Source organism: Dicentrarchus labrax, unplaced genomic scaffold (genome assembly GCF_905237075.1).
Source record: "Dicentrarchus labrax unplaced genomic scaffold, dlabrax2021, whole genome shotgun sequence".
NCBI lineage: Eukaryota > Metazoa > Chordata > Actinopteri > Moronidae > Dicentrarchus > Dicentrarchus labrax.
In genome coordinates this window covers 1938960-1962506 of record NW_026136722.1, presented here as the reverse complement: position 1 = coordinate 1962506, position 23547 = coordinate 1938960, and the positions used below count along the sequence as shown (strand labels likewise).

At 40.8% G+C, this 23547-nt stretch overlaps 1 protein-coding gene across 1 annotated transcript in view; it reads left to right on the top strand.

The window, feature by feature from the left end:
- Positions 1 to 43: 43 nt before the first annotated feature.
- LOC127356897 (alpha-1,6-mannosylglycoprotein 6-beta-N-acetylglucosaminyltransferase B-like) overlaps positions 44 to 23547 on the top strand; it is a 61686-nt gene continuing 38182 nt past the window's right edge. The window contains exons 1-5 of the mRNA XM_051388967.1: positions 44 to 4135; positions 5184 to 5313; positions 9544 to 9839; positions 11161 to 11273; positions 20568 to 20712. Of these exons, the coding sequence (XP_051244927.1) occupies positions 4059 to 4135; positions 5184 to 5313; positions 9544 to 9839; positions 11161 to 11273; positions 20568 to 20712 (761 nt within the window). The 5' untranslated portion in view covers positions 44 to 4058. The remainder of the gene's footprint in view (positions 4136 to 5183; positions 5314 to 9543; positions 9840 to 11160; positions 11274 to 20567; positions 20713 to 23547) is intronic.

Here is a 23547-nt window from a genome sequence, read left to right as displayed (position 1 = left end):
GCCTGTTGCGTCGTAAACTTTCTGGGCCATCTTCTGCTACCTGTGAGACCGCTCAACCTGTCTGCTGCCTGCTGACGTCACACCCCACAGGATTCTGGGAACTGTAGTCCCAGCTCCAACAATGAGCTCTGGGTTCCTGCAACCCTGCAGTAGCAATTCCTGACTCCCTCAGGAGTCAAATTCTAACAGGTAATCTGTTTCTCACTCAGCAATTAATAAAATAATACATTCACATGAACAAGTATATATTGACAGGCTTATGGAAGTTATAGAGAAATAGATGGGGAAGGAAATAAACAACAAATAAATAAATAAAAGAAATATTGATAATGGATTGTTGATGGTAGTAATGATGATGATTGCAATGTAATGGTTATTAAGATAATAATTATAATTGTGGCTATTATTAGCATTATTATTATTATTCAATGTGGTTCTGATATGCTTACAAAAGATTTGCGAATTGTGGAGATTTCCCATAGGAGGATGTCAGAACTCGGTGTCTCTTTGGCGTCTTTAGAAACTCCATATGCAAAGTTGTGTGCAACGTAGAGAGGAGCTTGATACTTTGGCTGTAATATCAGTACTTGTCCTTCTATGGTGGCTCTCTTTTAGGAGTATCGTGAGTCCTTCTCTGCCAAAGCTGCAATGTACATTCAGATTCAGTCAAAACTAGATGGGGTGTATATAGTTGTCCTGCCATTATCGGTAGACATTTTACAGGTTATAAATCACTAGTCTGCTATCTTTGGAGCAAACTGCAGAGATGTCTCGATGCTGGGACAAGACCTCTTTGAGGGTCTGAGTATCAGAAGCTTTTCCAGGAGTTAGGAGTACCGCTTTCCAAGAAACTGTAGACCCTTCGCGCGTTTGGGATTTCTTCGCATAACCCTTGATAGTGTGTTCATGCAAGCGTCTCTGCAACAAGACAAGCTGTCTCTCGCATCAGAACAGCCATCAAATCCGGTCTGTCGCCCCATTCTCTCTAGAAGAGTTTCTCTAACTTCGCATGTGCTTTCTCCCTCAAGGTCATCCATATCACGTTGCTGGGTCTGGCTAAAATCTGTTAAAATGTTAAGATACCGCATATTAGACTAAGGCTGTTGCACAGATATGCGGTTCTAGTCTTTGCTATTTGATGATGGACCAGCATTTCTTTTAAATGACTAAAAGGAATATGCAGATTCCCCCTAGTTTTCACTTTTCTCTGGTTTTGGGGGGTTCTCACAATGAGTGGTTTGCAGACGACAGAAATTCAGTCCCTTAAACAGTTCTACATTCACTGCTCTTTATGAACTCTACCCAATTGTCGTTTGGGGCAGCAGATGGTCCCAGAAATATTATGGCGTTTTGGGAGCTGCCATAGTGGAAATAATTTACAGTTTTTGCATTTATTGTTTTACTTGATCCTAACCTCCTCAAATGCAAGTATCAAAGCTATGCTAGCAGGAATCTTCTGGGAAATCCTTCCATTCAGCTGCTCCTCAAGGCAACGATAAGACTCCTCACACAATTCACTGGTGCATTAAGTGTTTTCATTTATATTGATATGTTGGAAGAAGTTCTGTTAATGGCTTTTACGGGTTTCTCAGGTATGAATATGCATGCAGATCTCATCTTAATCCTCAGCATAATCTTCCCTTCTCTGATTTAACCTTAGAAGATCACATCACATGTACTCAATATTCTAGACACACTCATAATCTGATAGATCTCACCAAGACACTCAAATTTCATTGCTATGACTAACACTACATTTTGTCCTTTCTCTTCTATGATGAAATCCCTGCATCATTGCTCCAACCCATCGGTTGGCTCCCTTGTTCATTGTCGTTGGTTGCAACCCATGGCGAGATCCCGGTTCTGCTTAAGCTGTGTGATGTCTGCTGAGCTGTGGCCTAACGCGAACGCTGTCCCTTCACCATCTAAGATGCTCAGCTACAATCACAGCTGTCCATCTGCCCGCATCAACCAATCTACCAAGGCTAATGTCAGGCTCCACAAGAAGGGATTTTGGCCATGCAAACTTATGAGCTCCTGCTCCCCTTAATGCATTTAAAATGTTTATCTGCTGACACCCCAACTGGTCGAGGCAGACGACCACCCACCTGGAGCCGAAGGGTCTGTCCTAGGTTTCTGCCTGTTAAAAGGCAGTTTTTCCTTGCCCCCGTCGCCAAGTGCTTGCTCATGATGGTACTGTTGGGTCTCTGTAAACAATGTTATAAGGAGTCGGTCTAGACCTTCTCTATTTGAGAGTGTCCTGAGATAACTTCTGTTATGAATTGGTGCTATACAAATTGAATTGATTAATCATATATTTGCATATCAGATAGTTGCTGGGTTTAGACTATCTATATCTTTGCTATATGGGAAATGTTCCTGCATAATACTTTGCTAAGTAGTATATTCCCTCATGGCTTGAGGTGCTCATAAGGAATAGCCACACGGCAAAACCCACACATTGCAGTCCACTAGATAGTGTATTCTGCTGGGGCCATGGTGCTTCAGGGGAATGGCCACACCGCGGCGGTGTAAGGTCCACACATAGAAGATTGTTTCACTGATGGTGTCAGGATCCCTTCCGTGTTGTTTTGGGGGGTTAAGGTATTTGCGCATCACTCCCCAATATCTCATGTAAACATATCTGCGGGGAGTGATGAGGTCGGAGCCTAGACGCCAAAATGTAAATATGCTATACTGTTTAATAAATATTCCACGTGAGTTGGCTGACTGAACTGAGGGTTTCGCTGACTTAACAGCAGTTTTGGCAAAGAAGCAAGATGGCCTTTGAGTTTGTTAGATTAAATTTTTAAAACAGTCAATCTCCTCTGTTATCCAGAGATTGTCTGTTATTTGTTCAAGAATGAGTTTTGCTGGGGTTTTTCTTCAGAGAGGAATGATACAATTGTAAGAGTTTTAGCTGAGTTTTGTTGAGCTGTCACAGCTTGGCCTGGATTGTGACTGTAACGCCAAAAGGAGAAACAGTGTAGGTTATAATTAAATTAATAAAATACAAGAATAATAGGCTGGTTTCCAAAGTCCTGTTTCTACACTACAAATTATTGTGTTGTCTTGCTAACAGCAAATCAGTTTTCCTGTAAATAATTGATGTGAAACATTTTAGGACTTAGTGGATAAATCGCAGCAACAGTTGCATTAAGATATATTGATTGTACTTTACTTTCACCCTCTACATTTTAAAACCACAGACATGTTCTCCAGTTGCACAATAAGCAGCATAGAGGAGCTGTACTGTGAGGAGAAGATGGATGTGATTAAAAGGATAAAAGCAAGTAATCTGCTTGTGTTCTCTAGAAAATGGAGGCTAATACAATAGGAAAGATATCTGCCCAGACATCTCCAAATACCACAGTGATCTTGCAAGAGAGGAAGTTACAAGTCACAACAAGATAAGTGCGTAGTTAAATTTTGAAATCAAGTTTTTATCTGAAGAGCTAAGGCACCATTTACACCTGTTATTAACATGTGATTTGTATCTGGATATGTTCGGATTTTAACATGTAATTATTAAGCTTTTGCAGGGTTTATTGAGTGACCTTTCAACATGTTCTCTAAATGTGCTCTAGCTGATCCAGTCACATCCATTCACATTCCAGTCCCAGTATGTTATCCATGCATTTACACCTGGCATACCCTGCCTCTCACCCAAAGTTAGCTGGTATTGACCTCAGCCCCCAGCCTGCCTAAAGGATAAACAGTTAATAACAGACAATGGATTCATATGCATTTTTCCATAATCAGATACCATATTGTGATATATGTTATATATATGTATTTAAATGCCAGGTGTAAATGAGGTAATGCTTGGCTTGACTGATCTGATTGCGATCACAATGCACTCTGAACTCTGCATATATTTTCATTTAAAGAAAACTGGCAAGAGTAGGCAGATTAACTCCCAACAGGTTGAGTCAGGCACAAGTGAAACCTTGACACACACTGGCAAACAACACCCAGTCAGTCAGCCAGACAATAATTAGAGATGTGGAGCAGCTGGAAAATCAGGCAGCAGGTCAGGGCGGATTAGTGAGTCACATATGTGCACAGGTGAAGAATTGAGTCACAACAAAGACAGACTGCAACCGAGGAAAGTGAAAACAAAAGGAACACAAAGGTTACCAGATTATATTTTCAGATACGTGCAAGGGTTGAAAAGCAGTGCTGCTCAGTTCTGTTAGTGTTTGGTTATTGTCAATCCGTTTTCCCTCGGGTGGAAGACAGACAAGAGGAGCAGAAAACTAATTCTGTAGTGGAGGGAGAAGAGTGATCAGCTCTGAACCTCCAGGAGAAGTTTTTGTGTCTTTGATGTGTCAGATCAGATCTGTGCAAAAGAACTGCTGAGCAGTCTGCCAGCTCTGGTCTGCAACATGAATGAAACTGCTTTGTATATCCACTGTGTGGCACAGCAGGAAGGCTGGACAAGCGCAGGGGCAGTTTTACAAACCATATATTTTTACAAACGCTATTTATTTTATTTGTTAGAGTCAGCTGCCAGTCAACTGTGAGTTGCACTGTAACATTAAAAGATCATTGTTCTGAGGAAGGTCTAAGGTATTTGACATATGATTAACACCTGAATGAATGCAACTGTTCTTCTCTTTACTTGATGGTATACAAGGCAAGTTTAATTAGCAACTCTCAATATTTTAGAAGAATCTGTCTTTATAGAGATTATGCAAGTGATGATCAACCTCTATACCTATCTATATATCTATAGATAAATATGTGGCTGAATTTGTAGACTGTCAACTAGGTTACACTTTACTTGGGATTCCAAATGACAATCACATGTTAACTGGATAACCAGTTAGTGATATTTGACTTTATGTTTACATACTGTATACTGTATATGGGATACGAATGCACTACATGGGCAAGGCTGTTTTAACTTTACACGTCTTGCAAACTTGAACATATTGGTTGGTGTTTTTCTTTTGTGTGTGTGTGTGTGTGTGTTTTTTGCCTTCCCACTATGGTATAAATCACAAGACACTGTTTGCAGCACAGAGGCTTTTATCTTCTTTTGATATTTCCTCAACTTTGAGATTAAACACTATGTGATGGCAGGAAAACAGTGTTTAAAGAGTTTGTGGCCCATCCACTGTGCAGTGACTTTGAAGATTTTTCTCTGGACATCTTCCTCCCTTAACACTTTGGGACAGATGCTGCACACCCCAAGGGCTAACCCTCCATCCTAATTGGATACAAGGCTCCAGCTTCTCTCATCACTTGCCACTTGCTCGACAAACTGTCCTCTACAGAGATGGCTGCCAGTGCAAAGAATATCCTCAAGTAAGACTTTGTTTACTTCTCCTCTAAATACTTTCAACGGCTCATTATTCAAAATCATTAACTGCTATGTAGCTTATTAATACAGCTGTCAGATGAATGTAGTACCAGGTGCAGAATTTCTCTCTGAATGTAATGGGTGAAACTATAATGTTTGAAAGGCTGTGATACCTGGCCAGCAGTCAGCCTGAAACATGAATCCAGCTTTTCTGAAATGTTTGCCTTTCACTCAGCTTTGATCTGTTTATATACACCAACCTCTGAAAAAAAAGTGAGCTCACACCTGGATTTAGAAGTCCCACATTTCAACAGATGCACCTCTTTTCACGCTGTGTGGTGTGGTGTGAAGGTGACAAATAAAAACTCTGAAAGTGACTTGTGAGACGCTGCTCTGCAGTAGGGCTGCTCAATGTGGTAAAAAAAGATCCCATTGCGATTCATTTGACAGATATTGCAATTGCAATTCACGATTATGTAGAAATGATAATGTTTGCATCACAAATTGAATTTTCATCCCAAAAAATAGTAATAAAATCATGATGATGTGAAGTTTTTGGGGTTCTGTATCAAACAAACATGTTTCATTAAATCTGGATTTATACACCAGGGCACCTCTGCAGCACTACAGTACTTCATTATAATGCTCTTTGTCACACATTTTACCTAAAACATTAAAGCTCTTGCGATTTTCATGTTGCACTTGGCCATATTGCGATTTTGATAATATTTACCTACTCTGCAGGTACTGTCACTCACACAGGATATATACAAGTACACCTACTATGAAACTGTGTTGTTTGAAGAGTACATTTAAGTATTAATCTAAGTATGCTGGTATATATTTTGTTACATTAATATTTTAGTGTCAAAAGTCTCTGCAGAGAGAGGACTTGATCATAAAGATTCATAGATGTCTCTGTTGGACCCTGGAGTTTGTGGAATGTCACACATCTTTTGGTTGCTATGACACGCATAACCATTTAGATTTTAATGCCTCTGAACCTTGATGGAGCTGTATAAATGAACATTAAGACTATTGCACCAATATCAGAGCATCACAAGTGCCGTGCCATCACTTTCAGTTACGTTAATGGCTGTTATGAACATTTACAGCAATGTAAAGCAGGTGATCTATCAGTGAGCAGGCAGAGACGTGCTGATGACTCCTCTGTGAGAAATAACTCATCATGTGTAGCTGGGGAATGTGGCATGCTGGAGAGAGGGGAATGAAGAATTTAAATAAAATCTTGTCTTTCAAGTGTCCACGGTTAGAGTCAGTCAGGGCCAAAAAGTCAGAGCGGCTCAGTGTGGAACTGGCATTTAATTGCAGTTTTAAAAGAATGGCACTGAAACATGTTGAATGATGTGGTTCTGCAGCTGCTTAGAGGAATGAAAGACAAAGTCAAAACAGGGTGTGCCTAAGCAGCCTATACAGTCAGTTTGTTCAATTGTTTTAGGTTTAGCAGCTTTTTCAATGCAACTGAATCACCTTGCCCTCAGGTGTTTGAAGAAATTCATATTTTGTTGAGTGAATTCACTAAGATTAGATTAACTCATCTATGCAATTAACAACAAGTACTGTAAAAATCTACAAAAAAGCAATTAAAACAAATAAAGATAGCTTCTTACTGCAGGGGATACGCTACTTATACAGTTGCCTGAGGGTACATGTAGACTGTGGGGTATTTGAAAAAAAAGAAGAAATTATCTGGTGAAATAGTTAGATAAAGAAACAGGTAAATGGTAGAAATAGCTAGTTAGTTAGCTAAAAGTACAACAGTTACTCTGCTCTCTGTTAGACATTTACGATAACTAATATGGCATACAAACTACTAACATTGTGCTGTAAAAAGACCATACTCCTTATAAAATCAAGTCCAGAGAAGGGCACTGGAGACAGGAGCTTTTGAATATACTTAAATACGTTATTTGTCTTTGAGCTTCTCTGAGTGAGGCTCAGCAAAGAACTAAAGTTATGTGGGCTGATGTACTGAGAACTGCCCTGTTTAGGATTCAGTCCCTGATTCTCTTCCACATTCCTGGCAGACAAACGATAGTTAAAAACACAAGATTCACTGTGACTGGGAGTTATTTCTACTTTGATCAAAACTACAATGCTCATGTGTTACATTCGTAACACATGTGTTTTCCACTTCTGCTTTTCTCAGATGTATATTTTCCCCGTTGAATACAAATATGATGTTTAGTATCAAGGCAGTACTTTTAAGAGTTCTTTGTCCTTAGGCGTTTGCTTCTGTGAATGCTCAGTAAAGCAGGGGGAGTCCAAATCAAACAGTGGGAAGGAGAAAGACACTGCAGTGGAAGGAGATGAGAGGGAGCGAGAGAGGGAGAGAGAGGGAGAGAGAGAGAGAGAGAGAGAGAGAGAGAGAGAGAGAGAGAGAGACTAAAACAGTGAGGCAGTATATGTCAGTATGATAATAAATATTGTAGATTATTGCTGTGCTGGAGAGGTCAACAAGAAGCTGGAAATGATAACTGAAAAAATAAACAAGTAGAATTAGGCTACTCAGGATTGGAGGCAGGCAAGAAAAATAAGAAAAGCGGAAATGAAAAAAGACATGGACATGAAAGAGAAATAAAGATAAAGTTTGAGAGCTATCCTGAGAGGGCGATGCTGGTGTTGATGTATTTGGTTAAACTCTACAGGTGGCACTAGAATCATTGAAAGGGTATGATAGCTTATCTCAGATCCAGTGAACGCTTGCTTATCTTTAGGTGCTTTGCTCATTTGTGCAGCCAAAGGAAAATACTGCTTTTAAATACATGGAATATCTTTATCAATTAGTATATATAGCACACACGGAAATAATCTCTTTTCTTTAACTGATACTGTTGCTGAGGTTTTCTGTCACTCGGTGCTGTAATGAAGCCGTGCAGCCTGTCTGTCCGATGAAGACCACAGTCATGTTGTCGTTTGACAGTAAGTGAATGTGATCTGACCACTGGTGCATTTTTAATCTCAGCCCCGGCTTGTAATGTCAGCTGAGCCTATCTCGCTGGGCTGCAGGCCAAGAGGCAAAAGCAGCAACAGGGAGAGCCAAGGCCCGACATAGTGAAAACAGTTGCCATGGCAACAGAGGATGCTGCTGCCTGCTGTCCATTAGGTGGATGCTGGATGTGGCCCTGGATGCCTTTTTTTTCTGTCAGTCGATGTTCACCCTGTCCCTGATGACTTTACAATGGCGCGCTGGGTATACTGAGGTCAAGCCATTGATTTCTTTTGTCTTCTTTCATTTGTATTTCTAATCAAGACAATGGCCAACAACAATGAAAAGTCCCTTTGTGGTTGTGCTATATTTCCTCAAACTGTTGCTGTATTGTGTCTTAAATTTCACATGAAATGTCCATGTAAATGAAGTTAAACTGATCGGTGAAAAAATCTACCTGATTACTACCTACATTACATTTATTTATTTGTATTTTGTCTCGTTATTCAGTACCTTTTCAAAGCCATAAATATTAGTTATTTTTCCTAGAAAAATAGTGTGTTACCTTTGAATTCAACTCAGTTTATATGTTTTGCACTCCTGTCAGTGTATTCTGTGTTCAGACCGCTGGGTGTCGCTGCTGAGCCGCTGTCAGTCTGCAGATTCCCAGTCGGAGCTGTCCACGGTGCTGAAATGTGTCCTCAAACCTCAAAAATGAATGTAGCCTACAATATTAGGTTTGAAAATGGTGCTAAATGTATTTGTAAGGACGATGATGGATGGTATTGATTGATATTATATAGTTTTGCTGAAATAATCTGCCATTGGATCAGATTTATGCAATCCCAGACAGACCAGAGTTCATATCATGATGAATATTCAGTCACTGAGAAGGATTTATAGCATCTTAGCACCTCTTAGCATTAAGCATTATCACAACCAAGTAACACCTACATTTTTCAATATATACGAACATTTTAACTTATACTAGATTGAGGCTCATTTTTAAAAATTATTGTCTGTCTCTTCATCCATGGTCTGTTTTTCTTTAAATAAACCCAAAATAAATGCTGTTTTCCGGTTTAAGTCATTAGATGGCGCTGTCAGTAAACGAGCCACAGGGAAAAAGCCACTAATACAATGAGGAGAGAGTCAGTCAGTTTCAAGGAATTCAAGGAACTCAACAGTCTTGTGTTACTGCGCTCGATGCCGCTATATTTCCAGGACCATTAACAGGGATACAGTCATAGCTGATTACAGGACAGCCACCTAACTTTTGTTCTAGGCTATTTATTCCTCTGCGGTACCTGAAGGAGGACCACCGACCCGCTGCTGCAGGATTCCCGCTGAAGTTGGAGCACAACGCGGACTGTCGGAGCTGGGAAGTTGCCCGTTTCCCCATCGCACGCTCAGTCAAGCTTCAGGACTGGTTGAAAGTTATGGTTTTAAAGCTGGTTGTCACACAGAGTTGGACAATGTTAAGGAGACCCGGCGCCTTCTGTGTGAGTGGAAAATGATTGCGACCAGCACCGAGCTTTTCATTATGGTGAGGAGATGTCTTCTCACTTTCAAACCATTCAGGTAAGACACCTTTTCAATACGCACTGACGTGTGTAGATTACATTACATCACATTTAAGGCATTTTTCTGTTATTTTTTTGTGTATTCTGCGTCATGAAAAAAACATATAGGTTGATTTTTTTGGTTGAAATTCTTCATGCATAACATGATGTCAGTGTGTGTGAATACAGCAGTGCTTATTCCTCAGCTTCTGTTTTCTGCAAAACCTTGCAAGTTCTTGCATTAACTGGAACAACGCGATGCCCGCTGTGCCATAATTAAGGTTTGCTTACTCAGCTAAAAGTTTCACCACCAGCAGCTGGAAACAAGTGAAAGCAAGTCAAGCGGCTATAAACTCATTAAAACTCCCCAGGTTTGACCAGATAGGTTGTACACAAGCTCAAGGACCCATTAGGATTAAGAAATAAGTCATCATGGTGTCCAGGCCAGTTCCCTGATGTTTTACAGCTTTCTGAGTGAATACAGTGGTGTTACACATTATGCTGGATTTAACATGCCAATGAGCAACTGGCTCGCTCATACTGTCAGTGGATGGTACAGAGAGAATAGGGCTCACTAACTGCAGAATCATTGCTACAATACTTGTGTGCATGCTTCCTGAACATCAAATCCCAGATTTTCAACCTCACCTCACATATTGGATAGATATATGGCTGTATCGCTCACTCAGGCTCTAGCTGAGTGTCTGCAGCCTCCCTGACAGTTTCCTGCCTTTTACAAATTCAACAAAGCAGGCTGTGGTGTGCAGAATGGAAGAGTGACAATCTGTCCTGCTGTCCCCTCCTCTACAAAAGGATTGTTTCCAAACATTTTCTCAGCACGACTCGTGGAGCGTGCCGATGAGCCAGTTTTTGAGCTAATCCGTCCCAGAGCATTTTTTTTTCAAAGCTTGAGAACTTGAGAAACGTTCACTGCGCTATCCAAAATGCAACCACTGGGCAGTAATTTCATGCTTTTATTTTGGATGTTAGCTCACTGAGCACAGTGTGATGCAGAAAGCCCATCCGTGTTGATGGTTCATTTGAGCTGACACAGTCAAGCGAGTACACAATGCTTTTTTGTGGGTTCGTTGGTACAACATGAATTTTGGAAAGTATGTCCTCGCTCCATAAAGCCCCACAAAGCACTTGGAGTTATGTCACCTCTCAGAGCTCGTTTCGAAGTGAACTCCCCTGACACGTTCTTTGTTTCATAGTTTTACTCTTCTACTTTTTTGTCCTCATCTGTCCCGTGCACTTTTTTTCTTTGTGTCTGATGAGCTCTAACCATGTCATGCTCCTGTGTCACTTAATCGCCCCTCGTCTCTGTCTTTCTCCTGCAGGATCTTTGTGGTGGGGATTGGCTTCTTCAGCTTGTGCTTTCTAATGACCTCTCTCGGGGGCCAGTTCTCAGCCAAAAGACCCGGAGATTCCCCCTTCACCGTGCGAGCCGAAGGTAAGCCTGTGGTTACACGTCAGTGCTGCCGGGTCGCCTCTTGCTGCAGTAGCTGTGCCCCTGCGCTGGTAATGAACAGGCTGGGAACATGCTGAGCTCTTCGTGGGGCTTCCTTGATTGCCGCCAGCGGGCTGACAGACCTGCTCACTTTGCTCATCAGGAGTGCGTCAGGGGGTACTGTCACCCCTGAGAAGCTCCTCTCTTCTCTCATCTGCACCTCCATCTCTTTTTACACCTGCTTTCATCTCTGCTCGGTGCCCACATGACCTTGTTCTGACCCATATGAACTCATTTATAGTAGTAGTAATAGTAGACAATTTGTGGAGGCAGAGGTGGGGTTTTTATGTTAGCCTTTGTGAATATGTGTTTGGTTTGTTGACCTTGTATGTGCTCATGTAGGCCAGTGGTTCTCAAACTGTGTGTCAGGCCCTGGTTGGGGGGGAATGGAGGACCTTTTATTTCACTAAAATTCAATTTGGATCCTTTTCTTTATTAGTTTTGGTTCCCCTATCATTGTTAATGATTGCTATTTGTGGAATGGTGGGGCGTGAACTTTTTAGGCTTCTGAAGGGGGACATGTTAGAAAAAGAAACAGAGGGAGTAGTCCACCAGTGGAATTCTTCTTATAAGCTCAAGCAACTCCATTAATAATACTAATGCTATTAATATGCCATGTTTTTAAGACCAGTACCAGAGATGCATTTGTTTCTTAGTGAGAGCACAGCAGAACCAGCTGATTGACAACTCCCTTTAGACAAATCTAATCTCATCTTAAAAGGTGCAAATGGCCACTTAAATGTGTGTAGTTGCTAGCAACACTGACCTTGGCCTCAGAGATCAACAAATCAAAGCCACGGCCAAAACATTTTTCTTTTCTTTTTAAGGAATGCCATCGCTGAGAGAAACTTATCTTTCTCAGCACGTTCTCTGTGTTTGCGCTATGTGCCTCTGCATATAAACCACTACAGCGCTAGCCATTTGGGAGAGTCAGCTTTTGGACTATTGTCTCTCACCTTTTTATCTCCGCCTGGCACAATGTTGACACTGCGTGTCATCCTCTGTGACAGATACCAGCTGGCACAGGCAGAAGCAATGCAATCTATCACAACCCATCCAAGGACACCAGTTGCTTGTATTTGTAAAGTATTACACTGATCTCAATTTATTTCTATTCAAATAAGGCATCAGTAATCATTTCATCCCTGTTGAATAATGCAGTCCGGTCTTTGGAACTGAGCATGTCGCCTTGTGGTTGTTTTTTGTGTAAGATGTAAAGATAGTGTTGGAATATTTTTGACTGACTGACTGTACTCGGTTATTAGAAGCTTTAATATTGGCTTGTCACACCTCCTCAGGAAAACAGTTGTGCAGGAAATGTTGTAGCGAGGTGCATCAGGTGAAATCAAAGGAGACACTTTCAAGGATTTCACCCATTTATGGAGTATATGCAGAGCTGGTTCTGGGTGAAGGAGAGAGAAAGAGAAGAGTGGAAGACAGGATAGCTGTCTGATTAATTAACCACTCACAGGCTGCAGTCAAGGGAAGGCATCTGGCCTCTAGCTCATTAAGCACTGCCTCACCACTAACCAGGGAGAGTCACGCTATGTAAATTCTCACCCTCTGTGTGTGTGAGTACGTGTCTTTGTGTACCTGTGTATGTTTGGGAATGAGGCTTAGCGGTACGGGAAGTTTGTGCAGTATGACTGAGCTAGGATGAACTGTTCAGTGGAGCAGCACCTTGACGACACTGGATTGTACACACCCATCCAACCTCTGCTGCTGGATGCTGTGGAGTGCTACAGGACATATATGCACACACATACACCTGCATTACCTTGTCAGTCTTTACGCCAACATGTGTGTGACATGCATTCGCGCAGGACATGTGAAAATGTCAGTGAGGCAGTGGGAGCACCTTCAAATCCACAGTGTATTGAATCTGAAAGGGTAAACAACATGGCCAGGCTGCGCTGTGAGGAACCATTACCTTGTTTACTGCTCATCTTGTGAATGGCAATAATTGCCTGAAGAGCAAAAGGTGTAAGAAAAATATGTAATTATTGTCTTGCTACCTTCTGTTTCTCTCGCCCCTCACTGCCTGTCTGTCTCCCTCTACCTCTTTCTTTTTTAAATGCTTCTCTCCGGCTCAGTCTCTCTGTCCTGTTTTTGAATTATCTTTGTCAAAAGAAGACTCTTATACTTTTCAGGTTTCCACAGTCAACAACAGGCTCTATTTTCTGCAGGGTTATAGATTTATATGTACTATAGTGTGTAAAAGTGTTTCTGGCTCTACACTCCAGAGCCAGAGACCCAGAATACCCCACAGTTACATTTGGATACTAAGCTATATCCAGATTTAAAATGCATGCAATTCCTTCATTACGTCCCCTTTGAAGGTACAGGAAACTAATGATGTGGAAAAGAAGTGAGGGGGGAACAGAGGGAGACTAGTTCTACCAGAGTGGGAAGCATGAAAGGCAGAAGCATTTGATCCTAGATATCTTAAAGGCTCCAGAGGTGTACTGTAGCTTTCTAATAAGCTCTTTGAAGACCACCTTCACAGTGTGTCCTTTTACCACAGGGGTCTTAATGCAGTTTTGCCACAAAGGGAGAAATAAGCCTAGGATACTTTCAGATTTTACCCTGGTCAGAGCAAGACTAAATGGTTCAGATGTTTATGCATTTACTATTACTACCTGCAAGCTCCATTACCTGAGGGTTTTTCTTCACCTCCAATACCTCTAAGTGACAAATATGTTTTGCTGCAGGCTGACAGAGTATTTGCATCTCTCAAAGAAGGCAGATGGTTTCTTAAATCTTTACCTACTCCCCTGTCCTTGAATCTATATATTTAATCCTTTTTATATTTACTGTGCTAAACGCTTATCGCCACAAAAATGTATTAAAAAATAATAAAGCAACTGCTTACATTTTGGTGGCTGGACTACTACTGAAACTGATTAAATGTAGGAGAAAACCAGCCTTTCCCACAATTTTTTAATCCATCATTGAGCAGAGCATCAGGTGTGCAAGGAGCATGATGTTCAGTATCCTGTTCACTGCGATCCTTTTCACAGACACTGGCAGAACTTTTTTATTTCATGCCTCAGCAGTCTTCACTACGTGATGCATGGAAATGAGTCTTCCCTGACATCGCTCCTCGTAAGGGTACGGCATTTGCAGGTCTATCAATGCTGCACTCTTCAATACTTCGTTTGAATGAAAAATGGGATAAATAATCAGTTTGAGGTACAGCGCTCTCCTCCGGCATATGTAGATGTTATGAACAGAATAAACTGACCTTTGCTACTGACAGAACTTTGGTTTTAGTTTAGAATAACTGTAAATTCATGTGCTGCTGACTGCCTGGCGCTCTACCTGACAAATAAGAGGTGTGAATGAAAGATGGCTGCTCATTGTTCACTCTGTCACAAGCTGCTGTCACCTGGTGGAAAGACCAGTGATTTTCTCTTGGATTGTGGGGTACGACAAAAGGGGTTGTACTGGTTGTTGTTTAGGCCAGGACGGGCAGAGACACTTGAGGAGATTCAACTGTAAACATGTTTTCTGTGTCTCAGATTGCTTTGGTTTTTGCTTTGTGGCATTCAGCATCTTCTTATTTAAGGCATGATTTGAGAATAAATTAAGACTGAGGCTGAACTAGAACATGGTGCTTTTTTTTTTTTTTTTGCTCTTGGCATTGCAATAGACACATTTTAGGCAGAGACTGTTGTCACCACTGCTGCTTATTAGTCTCTTGTAGAATTGACTGTCGGTGTTGGTTTAATTTTGCATGTAGAAGTGTTAGTGTGGACCCATCAGTTGATTAAGTTGTCTCCTGGGGGAAGCAGTGGGAAAAGAAATAGCGCAGATTTGATTACGACTGTTTCTGTAAATTAGCTGCTGCAGCATTATAATCCTTCAGCTGAGTGTGTTCATGCAGTGCGTGTATGCACTTGGACATATACTGTACATGCAGCACACGCAGAAACATAATCATTTTCAACTGTCAACTGATTTCACTGTTAAAAAGAACACCATGTATCAAACATTAAATGACAGAATGTGGTATAAATCAATAAATGTAAGGCTGTAGTGTTTCGGTGTGCGCTGTATAAGAAAACATCACTTTGCTTCTAACTAAATGTGTTGGTCTCCCTCTGCATACTGTGGGGAGGGTCAGGAGAAATAACCAATGAAAAAGGATAGATCAGGTTTTAATTGAATCTACAGAGGTGTTTTCCCCCTTTTCTAGGCTGTCAGGCACAATAAGAGGCTGGAGCTCCTCAGAGGATAAGTGACAGAGGTTTTCAGCTCTAATAGCTTCTTGGATCTGGCAGCTTCCCCCATAGGTGCCAAAAAAGAAGAGAGAAACTCAATCTCAATCAGCCTTTTCGGTAATGAATATTTGAATTAGGAGTGAGAGGACAGGGAAATGTAGGAATTTATCCCGGTGACAGGTGAGATGGAGGGGTCTGACCCTCAGTTTCCACACTAAGAAAACTACTCAGCCAGCAAGCATGCATAGAAGAGATGACAGAATTTATTTATTTGGCTCTCAGTCGTGCCAGTGGGGAGATACATATATATATATATATATATATATATATATACTGCTACAATCAATTGTTTTGTTGATGGATAAGTTGCTAAATATAGAAACAGTGTATTTCCATCTTTGTGAGCTCACTGTAGAATAAAGTTCTAAGAGACGGTATAAAGCTTATCTTTTAATGCATGTTGTTGCTTTCAATTGGGTGTAGTTTGTGCTATCTATGTAATGATATCATGATTTCCACATACTGCTCAACATCTGTATCACACCTATGCCAACTAGTGAAAAATCTACAGCCTTCAAAACATGTAATAACAGCAGAAGGAGATTCTTTTGCCTGCCAACATATAGTTTTTGTTGTATCGGGTGCCTACCTACAGTATCTAAAAGAAGTGTTCAACATTAGATTGACTTATTAGATTTAGTGTCGGAGCTTTTTGTTCTGACTTTTCACTTTGCTGCAGAAATAAGGTGAGACTGCTGCTTTTGTAGCACCTTTATTGCTTCTTTCTTGCATCCATTATTTTGTTGTGCATTTGGCAGTTTTGCATACGTGTGTGTTTGTCTACTTGTTTGCATGTTCTTGGGCTGAGGGCACAGGAGCTTCCCTGGCAAGCGCTGCAGCATTGTCAGAAAAGATTCATTAAAGCAACATGCTTGCAAGTTACACATGCTCTGTAGGTATTCAGGTATTTTATCCTTTTATGCACCTTTTGTTTAACTGATGGGACATACTTTGTGCAGAGATTACGTGCATCATCTGAATCCTGGAGCTGCTGGTGGTAAAATTAGCCCAGCGTTGTGAGACACAATGTTCAGAACCTCCCTCTGAGATAATGTCAAGCCGTGTCTGAATACACACACTGCATGAGGGCCAAGGTGGTAAGATGCGCTGCCACTCTTTCTTTTTTAATTCAATTATTTAAATTCATGCTTTCCACCATGAGCGTTGGCTGGCAGTCTCTTGACAACAAATATGTCTATATATATAGACATATCCTAAGATGATGTTTGGCTGACATGACACAATAACTTTCTTGTGAATCAGATTTTGTTTGTAAAGGATCTAAAAACATCTAAATTACAACCTCCCACTGAATGACTTTGTCAGGGATTTTAATGAAACTGAATCTGTGATGACTAGGAAAGATATTCAGTCTGTTGTGTTGTTTAATAGTGATATGTGAATTCAGTTTTGGGTGGCCATGTCTAAATGAACCAAAGACTGACTGATCAATAAAAGGACTGGCACTTCTCATTGTCTGACTTGGACCTGGAGCACCCGTCAGTTCCTATACTAGTTAATTGGTTCAAGTGAAGGGTGAGCTTTGAAGCTAAACAAAAGTCTAATCTGTCAGTCATGTAAAATACTTTGGCGGCATTGCGTCATTAAAAGGTCTAGTGTGTAACATTCAGTAGGATCTACTGGCAGAAATGGAATAACCTGAGAATAAAAATCATGTTTTTGTTACCTTAGAATGAGACATTTCTATCTAAAAAAGGGGGTGGATCCTCTTCTATGGAGGCTGCCATACATCCTGCAAAGCTCATGAGATCATTAGGAGCAGGCGTGAAAGTGTGTAATCTAAAAAGCCGGAAGCAACACGTGCCATGGAGCTACCAATAGATACCAAACAGAGTAGTTTCAGCCCTGAACTCAATTCATTTTCAGTGTTTACCAAGCACATATATTTTAAGAAGCATTTAGGGACAATAGAAACATGCAATGGCTATTTTGACCACTTTACTGGCTTGTTTCTGCCATATTAAGCTCCCTGAAGGAGGGAGAATGCCCATTCAAGGAAAAACTAACAAAGGAAAAATTTTTCCTGTCCCTGGGCAAATTTTATAATAAATATTTTGTTGAATGCAAGTGGTAGCCTTGTATATTTTGCACAATTGACCGAACATCTTTCTTAATTTGAGCAGTTGCTGCGATTCGTTGATAATAACTTGTAGTGGATGTTTATGTGAATTTATAAACATAAAATAGGATTAGGAGTAATTATGACCATAGAAGCACAAGAAAAATATGAACGCATACATAAAATGTATTCTACATTATGAGTTCCCCTTCACTCCAAAATAAAACAGAGAAAAACCGATGCCGTCTCGCCGCAACTCCCCAGGAATAATGCTCACTGAAAACCATTCAAACAGGCTGACTGGACTGATTTGTTATGAAACGGTGTGGACCATGTGACTGCGTGGTGGAGAAATCTAAGCATGTCGCAGCAGGAAAGGTGGGAACACAGTGAGGGCAACTGCTGAACGGGGAAGGAAGGGCAGAAGAATGACTTGCTTGCAGACAAATAAAAGAGGCAAAATGCTGTGGCCATAACACAAGTTGACCAAGCAGTGTATTGTCTTTGACAAAGTGTTCACAATTAAACTAGTGCATATAGCTAAGCTTAAATTACATTCTTTGTTCTTGTCAGCGAGGTTCAGGACTGAAATGTTGGCGTCGTGTGTAGCCAGTGAGCTTCAAGGGCAGTTGTTTATAGCTGGTTGGTCAGTGTTAAGCAGTGCAGGCTACAGTACAAATGGTGATCTAATTGGAATTTGTTCATAATATTGATTGTGCTGTGGCACTTCCGAAATTGAGTCGTTAAAGGAGATTAGCTGCTTCTAAATCGGCCCTTTATTAACCAGCAGATGAGGAATGACACAGAGGAGGCCCTACATTATCACATAGATACCATCAAGTCCTGCTAGACCACTGTCAGTGTGCCGGACTGTGCATCGGAAAAAAAAACACATTAGCCAATGTTTCCCAAGAGGCAGCAGGAAGCAAGAGTAAAAGCCAGCTTGATGAACAGTTGATTGCAAACATATATACGGCTCAGTTCTAAAAATGTACTCTGTAGGAAGGGTGTTCGGTCTCGGTAATGTTGATTTACGAGCACAACGTGCGCGAGGAGCATTACTGTGAAGAAATGTGTTCTTCCCACACTTTAGCCCAGAGGCGTTGTTTAGATGTATTGCAGCGAGTACACTGTGGCTGATAGAGGAGCCTCTGAACTAAGCAAATATCAGTCCACAAAGATCCTCACAAATAAATGTAATAAATGAACATAAGAATGGTAAAATAATTGTTTTCATAGATTTTGGTGCTCAAGGTTTGGTCTTGCAGTTTCATGCAACAGGCAGAGTTACTTTGACAGTATATATTACCCTCCTTTACTCCTTCCTCAGTCCTATCTCCTTTGCTAGCCTGTATCATTCTTCTTTTAAAATGTATTGATAAACTGCTCTATAGCTGCTATAAACCTGCAAGTCTGAATAGGAATTCATTTAGTCTCTCTCTTGCTGTCTGGAGAACTGTTGAATTATTCAAAGTGAGACGTCTTTAAGCCAGTTTGACTGAAGATATTCTAGGAATGACTGAAACTGTACTAAGCCAAAGCAAAAAATATGTACAGGCAATAAAAAGAAGAGATTTAGTGAAATATCAGGGCTCTCTCTAACACAATTCACTTTTGAGCTGAAGTATACTACTGCAACATTTTCTGTAATTCTTGTTTCTGATGCTGAGTGCTTTTCTTCCTTTTATCAACCTCAGCAACACACATGCACACAGACCAAGAGAAGTGAGAGATTTCTCTCTTCTTCCTTATTTTATTTACTTTCAATGTAATACAATTTCTTCTCAAAGAAAGGTGACTTTCGCCCGGGCAGTGATAAATGAACTCTGACAGGAGAAGTGAGTCTGCACACATTGCAGTTTCTAAAGCCTAATGCAACTGATGAGGGAACACTGAGAAATGAGGCTGTATTTTCACTCAGTCCCCAAGAAAAGAATTATGAGGCTTTTGTTGGTTTCTGCTATTTTTCTCAGGGGTCTAAACCACAAATTTGCTCTCAAGTCCCAAGAGGGGCATTACTTATCTTGATTCTTTGAAATTTCTGAATCAATAACGACTTTTTGCCATTTTCCTCATAAACCCTTTGGTGATTTTGAACTGTGATGCAATTACGTGTTAATAATTGCACTTGGCATCGAGTGTAGAGCTTAGTGTGATCAAAGAAAACAGCGTAGGGTCAAGACTTTGACTAGCAAGCAATACAGTCTGAGACATGCTTTGACCTTATTGTCTGTAGCCGTAGGCTTGTTAATTGACTAGGTGTTCGCTAACAGCATCATTCTGGTTTACTACCAGTCAGGTCGTTAATAATTTGAGCCAAGCGGGGAAACAAAAACCAATACTGTCAGACTAATTTGCCCATTCCTGTGTTTTGCTGGAAAGCTGGCTCCTATTGAGCTGCTGGTGTAGTATTGGAGGACAAAAGAACAAGGATACTAAAGTGATGTTTTAAAGTAAACCAACAATAAAATTGGACTAAATGTAGTTGGATTTAAAATGTAACCTTGAATGCATCAGTGCTACAATAGTGAATTTAAACTGCTTGTACAGTACATCATTTCAGAGCAAAAATTAAATTTAAATCAGAACAGCATGCAGTTTGTTTTGTTCCTATGACCTTGTTTTCTACGTTACATAAAGCCAAATGTATAAAATGTGATTGTACATAGACTGCACTATGTGACTGCACCACGCCATAAAATAGTCAAATTCACACTTTTCCTTTCTAATTTATCACTTCCCCCGTGTCACTTTGCTCTTTTCTCTAGAATGACTTTCTCCCTCCTTTATTTTTCATCTCTAACTCGTTCCATCTATCTCCATGATTTACTTTAGTAATATTTGTCTTATACTATCTGTCTGTGTGTTTTTTAGTGCTTGGTGGCCCAGAATCTCGTGGGGTGCTGAGGAAAATCAGTGACATGCTGGAGGTCATTATGAAGAGGATGGATGCCCTGTCTAAACTGGGTAACACCACAGACACCCACAGGCTGGATGAGCTCAGCTCAGCCCTGGACAGGTACAGCATCTTGGTTTCTAATGGCTGTCAGCTGTGTTTTACATTGGATACAGCTAATGTAGAAGGCAACCTGCTGTCATGTATAGTTGGTTTCTGAGTAAAGCAGCATATTACCTGTACAAACATTAGGAAATTGCTGTGGACTGGTGAAGACTGTATTCTTCTTATAATGACACTCACTGTTTAAGCTCATCTCTGCCTAAGGAGCACTGTAGGTCAGGCATAGTAATTAACACTACAGGTGGTGTGTATTTGGATGAAAATATTTTTAATGTCAGTGTGTACCTCGGGCCCCGCTCAAAGGTGCCACATTCAATTATCGTAAGTATTGAGTTTGTTTGTTGAGCTTTAAAGGTCATTCTTAACCTTGGAAACAACAGTTGACAAAATAATCTCACCACAAATGATTTAAAAATGATCTTTCTCTTGCAGCTACTATATTTATTTCAGACAGTACCGACATATCTTCCCAAATAATAATTTAAGAAATTGTCAACAACTTTATTAGGGACTACAGTAGCCACAGAATACATTAACAAGTGTGGAGGACTAACCTTAGCCAATTAACTGAAAATGGAGAGAGAGGATTGCTTGCCTTTGTCGTGTCTGCGACACCACTGAATTAATCAACATACAGTACAAACATAATCCTATAATAAATGTTACCATGCGTGTCTGGAAACAATTGAAGTTCAGTCTCAAATTGAGAGACATGTCCTTCCTTCTTCCAACTGCAAACACCTCCTTCAAACCCTCTACTTTAGACAGTGTTTTCACCCAATGGAAGAACCAAAGAATTATCACTCTGGGTGACCCATATTTGAAGAGGGCTTTTTCCTGCAAGAGCTGTGGGAGAAATACAATTTGAATACTAATAATTGCTTCAGATATATTCAGGTTTAGAACTATGTGAAAACTTGCATACAAGACTGCACCGTCCAGATACACTTTGGCTATTCAAACAGAGAATGTTTGAATAGCCACTTTAATAAAGAGAAGGTCCTACATTTACAATGTTCTAAAAAACATGTAGAGGTTTGAGGTTTACAAGCATCTGTGGGAGGATGAGCTGGGTCAACAAATCCTGTATTCAGTACATGCTGAATAGTACATATGTAGTCGAATTAATGTACTGGTGATCTGGCTTGTACAGACACGATTCAGTTATTATGAAAGGCCTCTTTTTGGTGAGAGCCAGCCTGCCAAAAGAAGGATTCTTTGTGAACTGGACCCTTTCAATTTTGGTAAAAAACAGCTAGTGTTGGGGGTGGTCACTGAAGTGTTATCAGTGGTGATAGAAAGATGCTGAAATGTGCCGGGAAAGAGCAGCAGCTCAAAGCTGTCAAGGTTGAACTTGAGGTGGTCTGCACAGTATTCTGTTAAGCTCTCCAGCTCAACTTGTGTGCTAAAGGTGAATTTCATTGGCATATTAATGGTAAGATAAAAACATGGAGGCTGAAGAGGACCTGAGAGATACAGTGTGAAGAAAGGAAGCAGGCCAAGTATGGAGCCCTGGGGCATCCCAGTAGTGCAGGTGCATGTTGTGAAAAGAGCCTTTGCTCTGCAGAAACCTGGTGTTGAAGAAGATGATATGTGTTAGAACAAACCGGATTCCTCTCCCTGGGCAGCTAGAGAAATGAAAGAGACTGTCATATTTAAAAAAAGGAAGAGCAGGGGTCTTGCTGGACAAGTTGAAGCTGCTAGCCTGGAGTTGTGGGTTCTCTGTGGTTGCCGTGGCAACAGACCTTTTCCCGAGCCAGCACCTGGTCAGGGTTTGAGGAGAGGAAGCTCCCTCCTGTTTCTGCCTTTGCTGTTGTTTCCCTCCTGGATATCACGTCCTTCCTCCTCACAGTCAGGAAATATCTCTTCTAAAATCCACTTCAATAAACCCTGCACTGTGACACACAACAATGTAACCACCTCTGATAATATATTAAAACGCATTGTAATAACATTTGCAATTTACAGTATGTCCGGCCACTGTGTAACGACTGCCGACTGCAATAATGAACAGTGACAGAAGAGGTGCAGCCCCTCACCTGACCGGACTTTTCAAAACCCTGGGAGGAAATATTTATTGTACTCTGACCAAAACTCTGCATATAATTATTTTATCTGGAGTTTGATATTACACTTATAGAATTTAATTTTCTCTACAAAATGCCCTGCGGATATACTCTCAGTCATATAGTTCTAACAATCATTTAATTAACCTCTGAGGGACTAAACTGGAAATGTAACAGTGACAGAGGCCAAATAGTTCTAAACCAACTTGGGGGTAAAAAAAGCATCTCGTGCTGGCTTCATTTTACGTCACGCAGGTGATTAAAAAGCTTGGTATGGCTCGGGTCAGGGTTGAACCTTGAGATTAGTGTGAGATCTTCCGGCTGGAAAAAACATTGTCCACCTGGTGTTCTCTTAAAAAGCAATTAGGTTGTCCTCGTGCTCTTCAGCAGCTGATAGCCTCTCCTGGGTCAGAGCCCCTGCAGTGTAAATATGGGATGGGCCTGTGCGAGAACACGTCTGGCTGCGTTGTCAGACAGTTTGTGCCAGTGCATAATAATTATTGCTCCGTGTGTGTACTTTACTGTACTTTATGTCAGTGTGGCTGTGTAATTGGCAATTAATTTGTGCTGACTTACTAGTCAAGGATAGAACAGGTGTGGCTACCACTTGTCTCCTGGGCCGACATGGAAAAATGAAATTCGAGTTTAGGATTATGTTAAGTTATGCATATAGGCATAGTTAGATTGCTTTCCCCCTGGCACACACACAGAAATACATGCTGCCTCAATGAAATCTGTTTTACTGCTTTCTCTGCATCCGGCTTAGAAC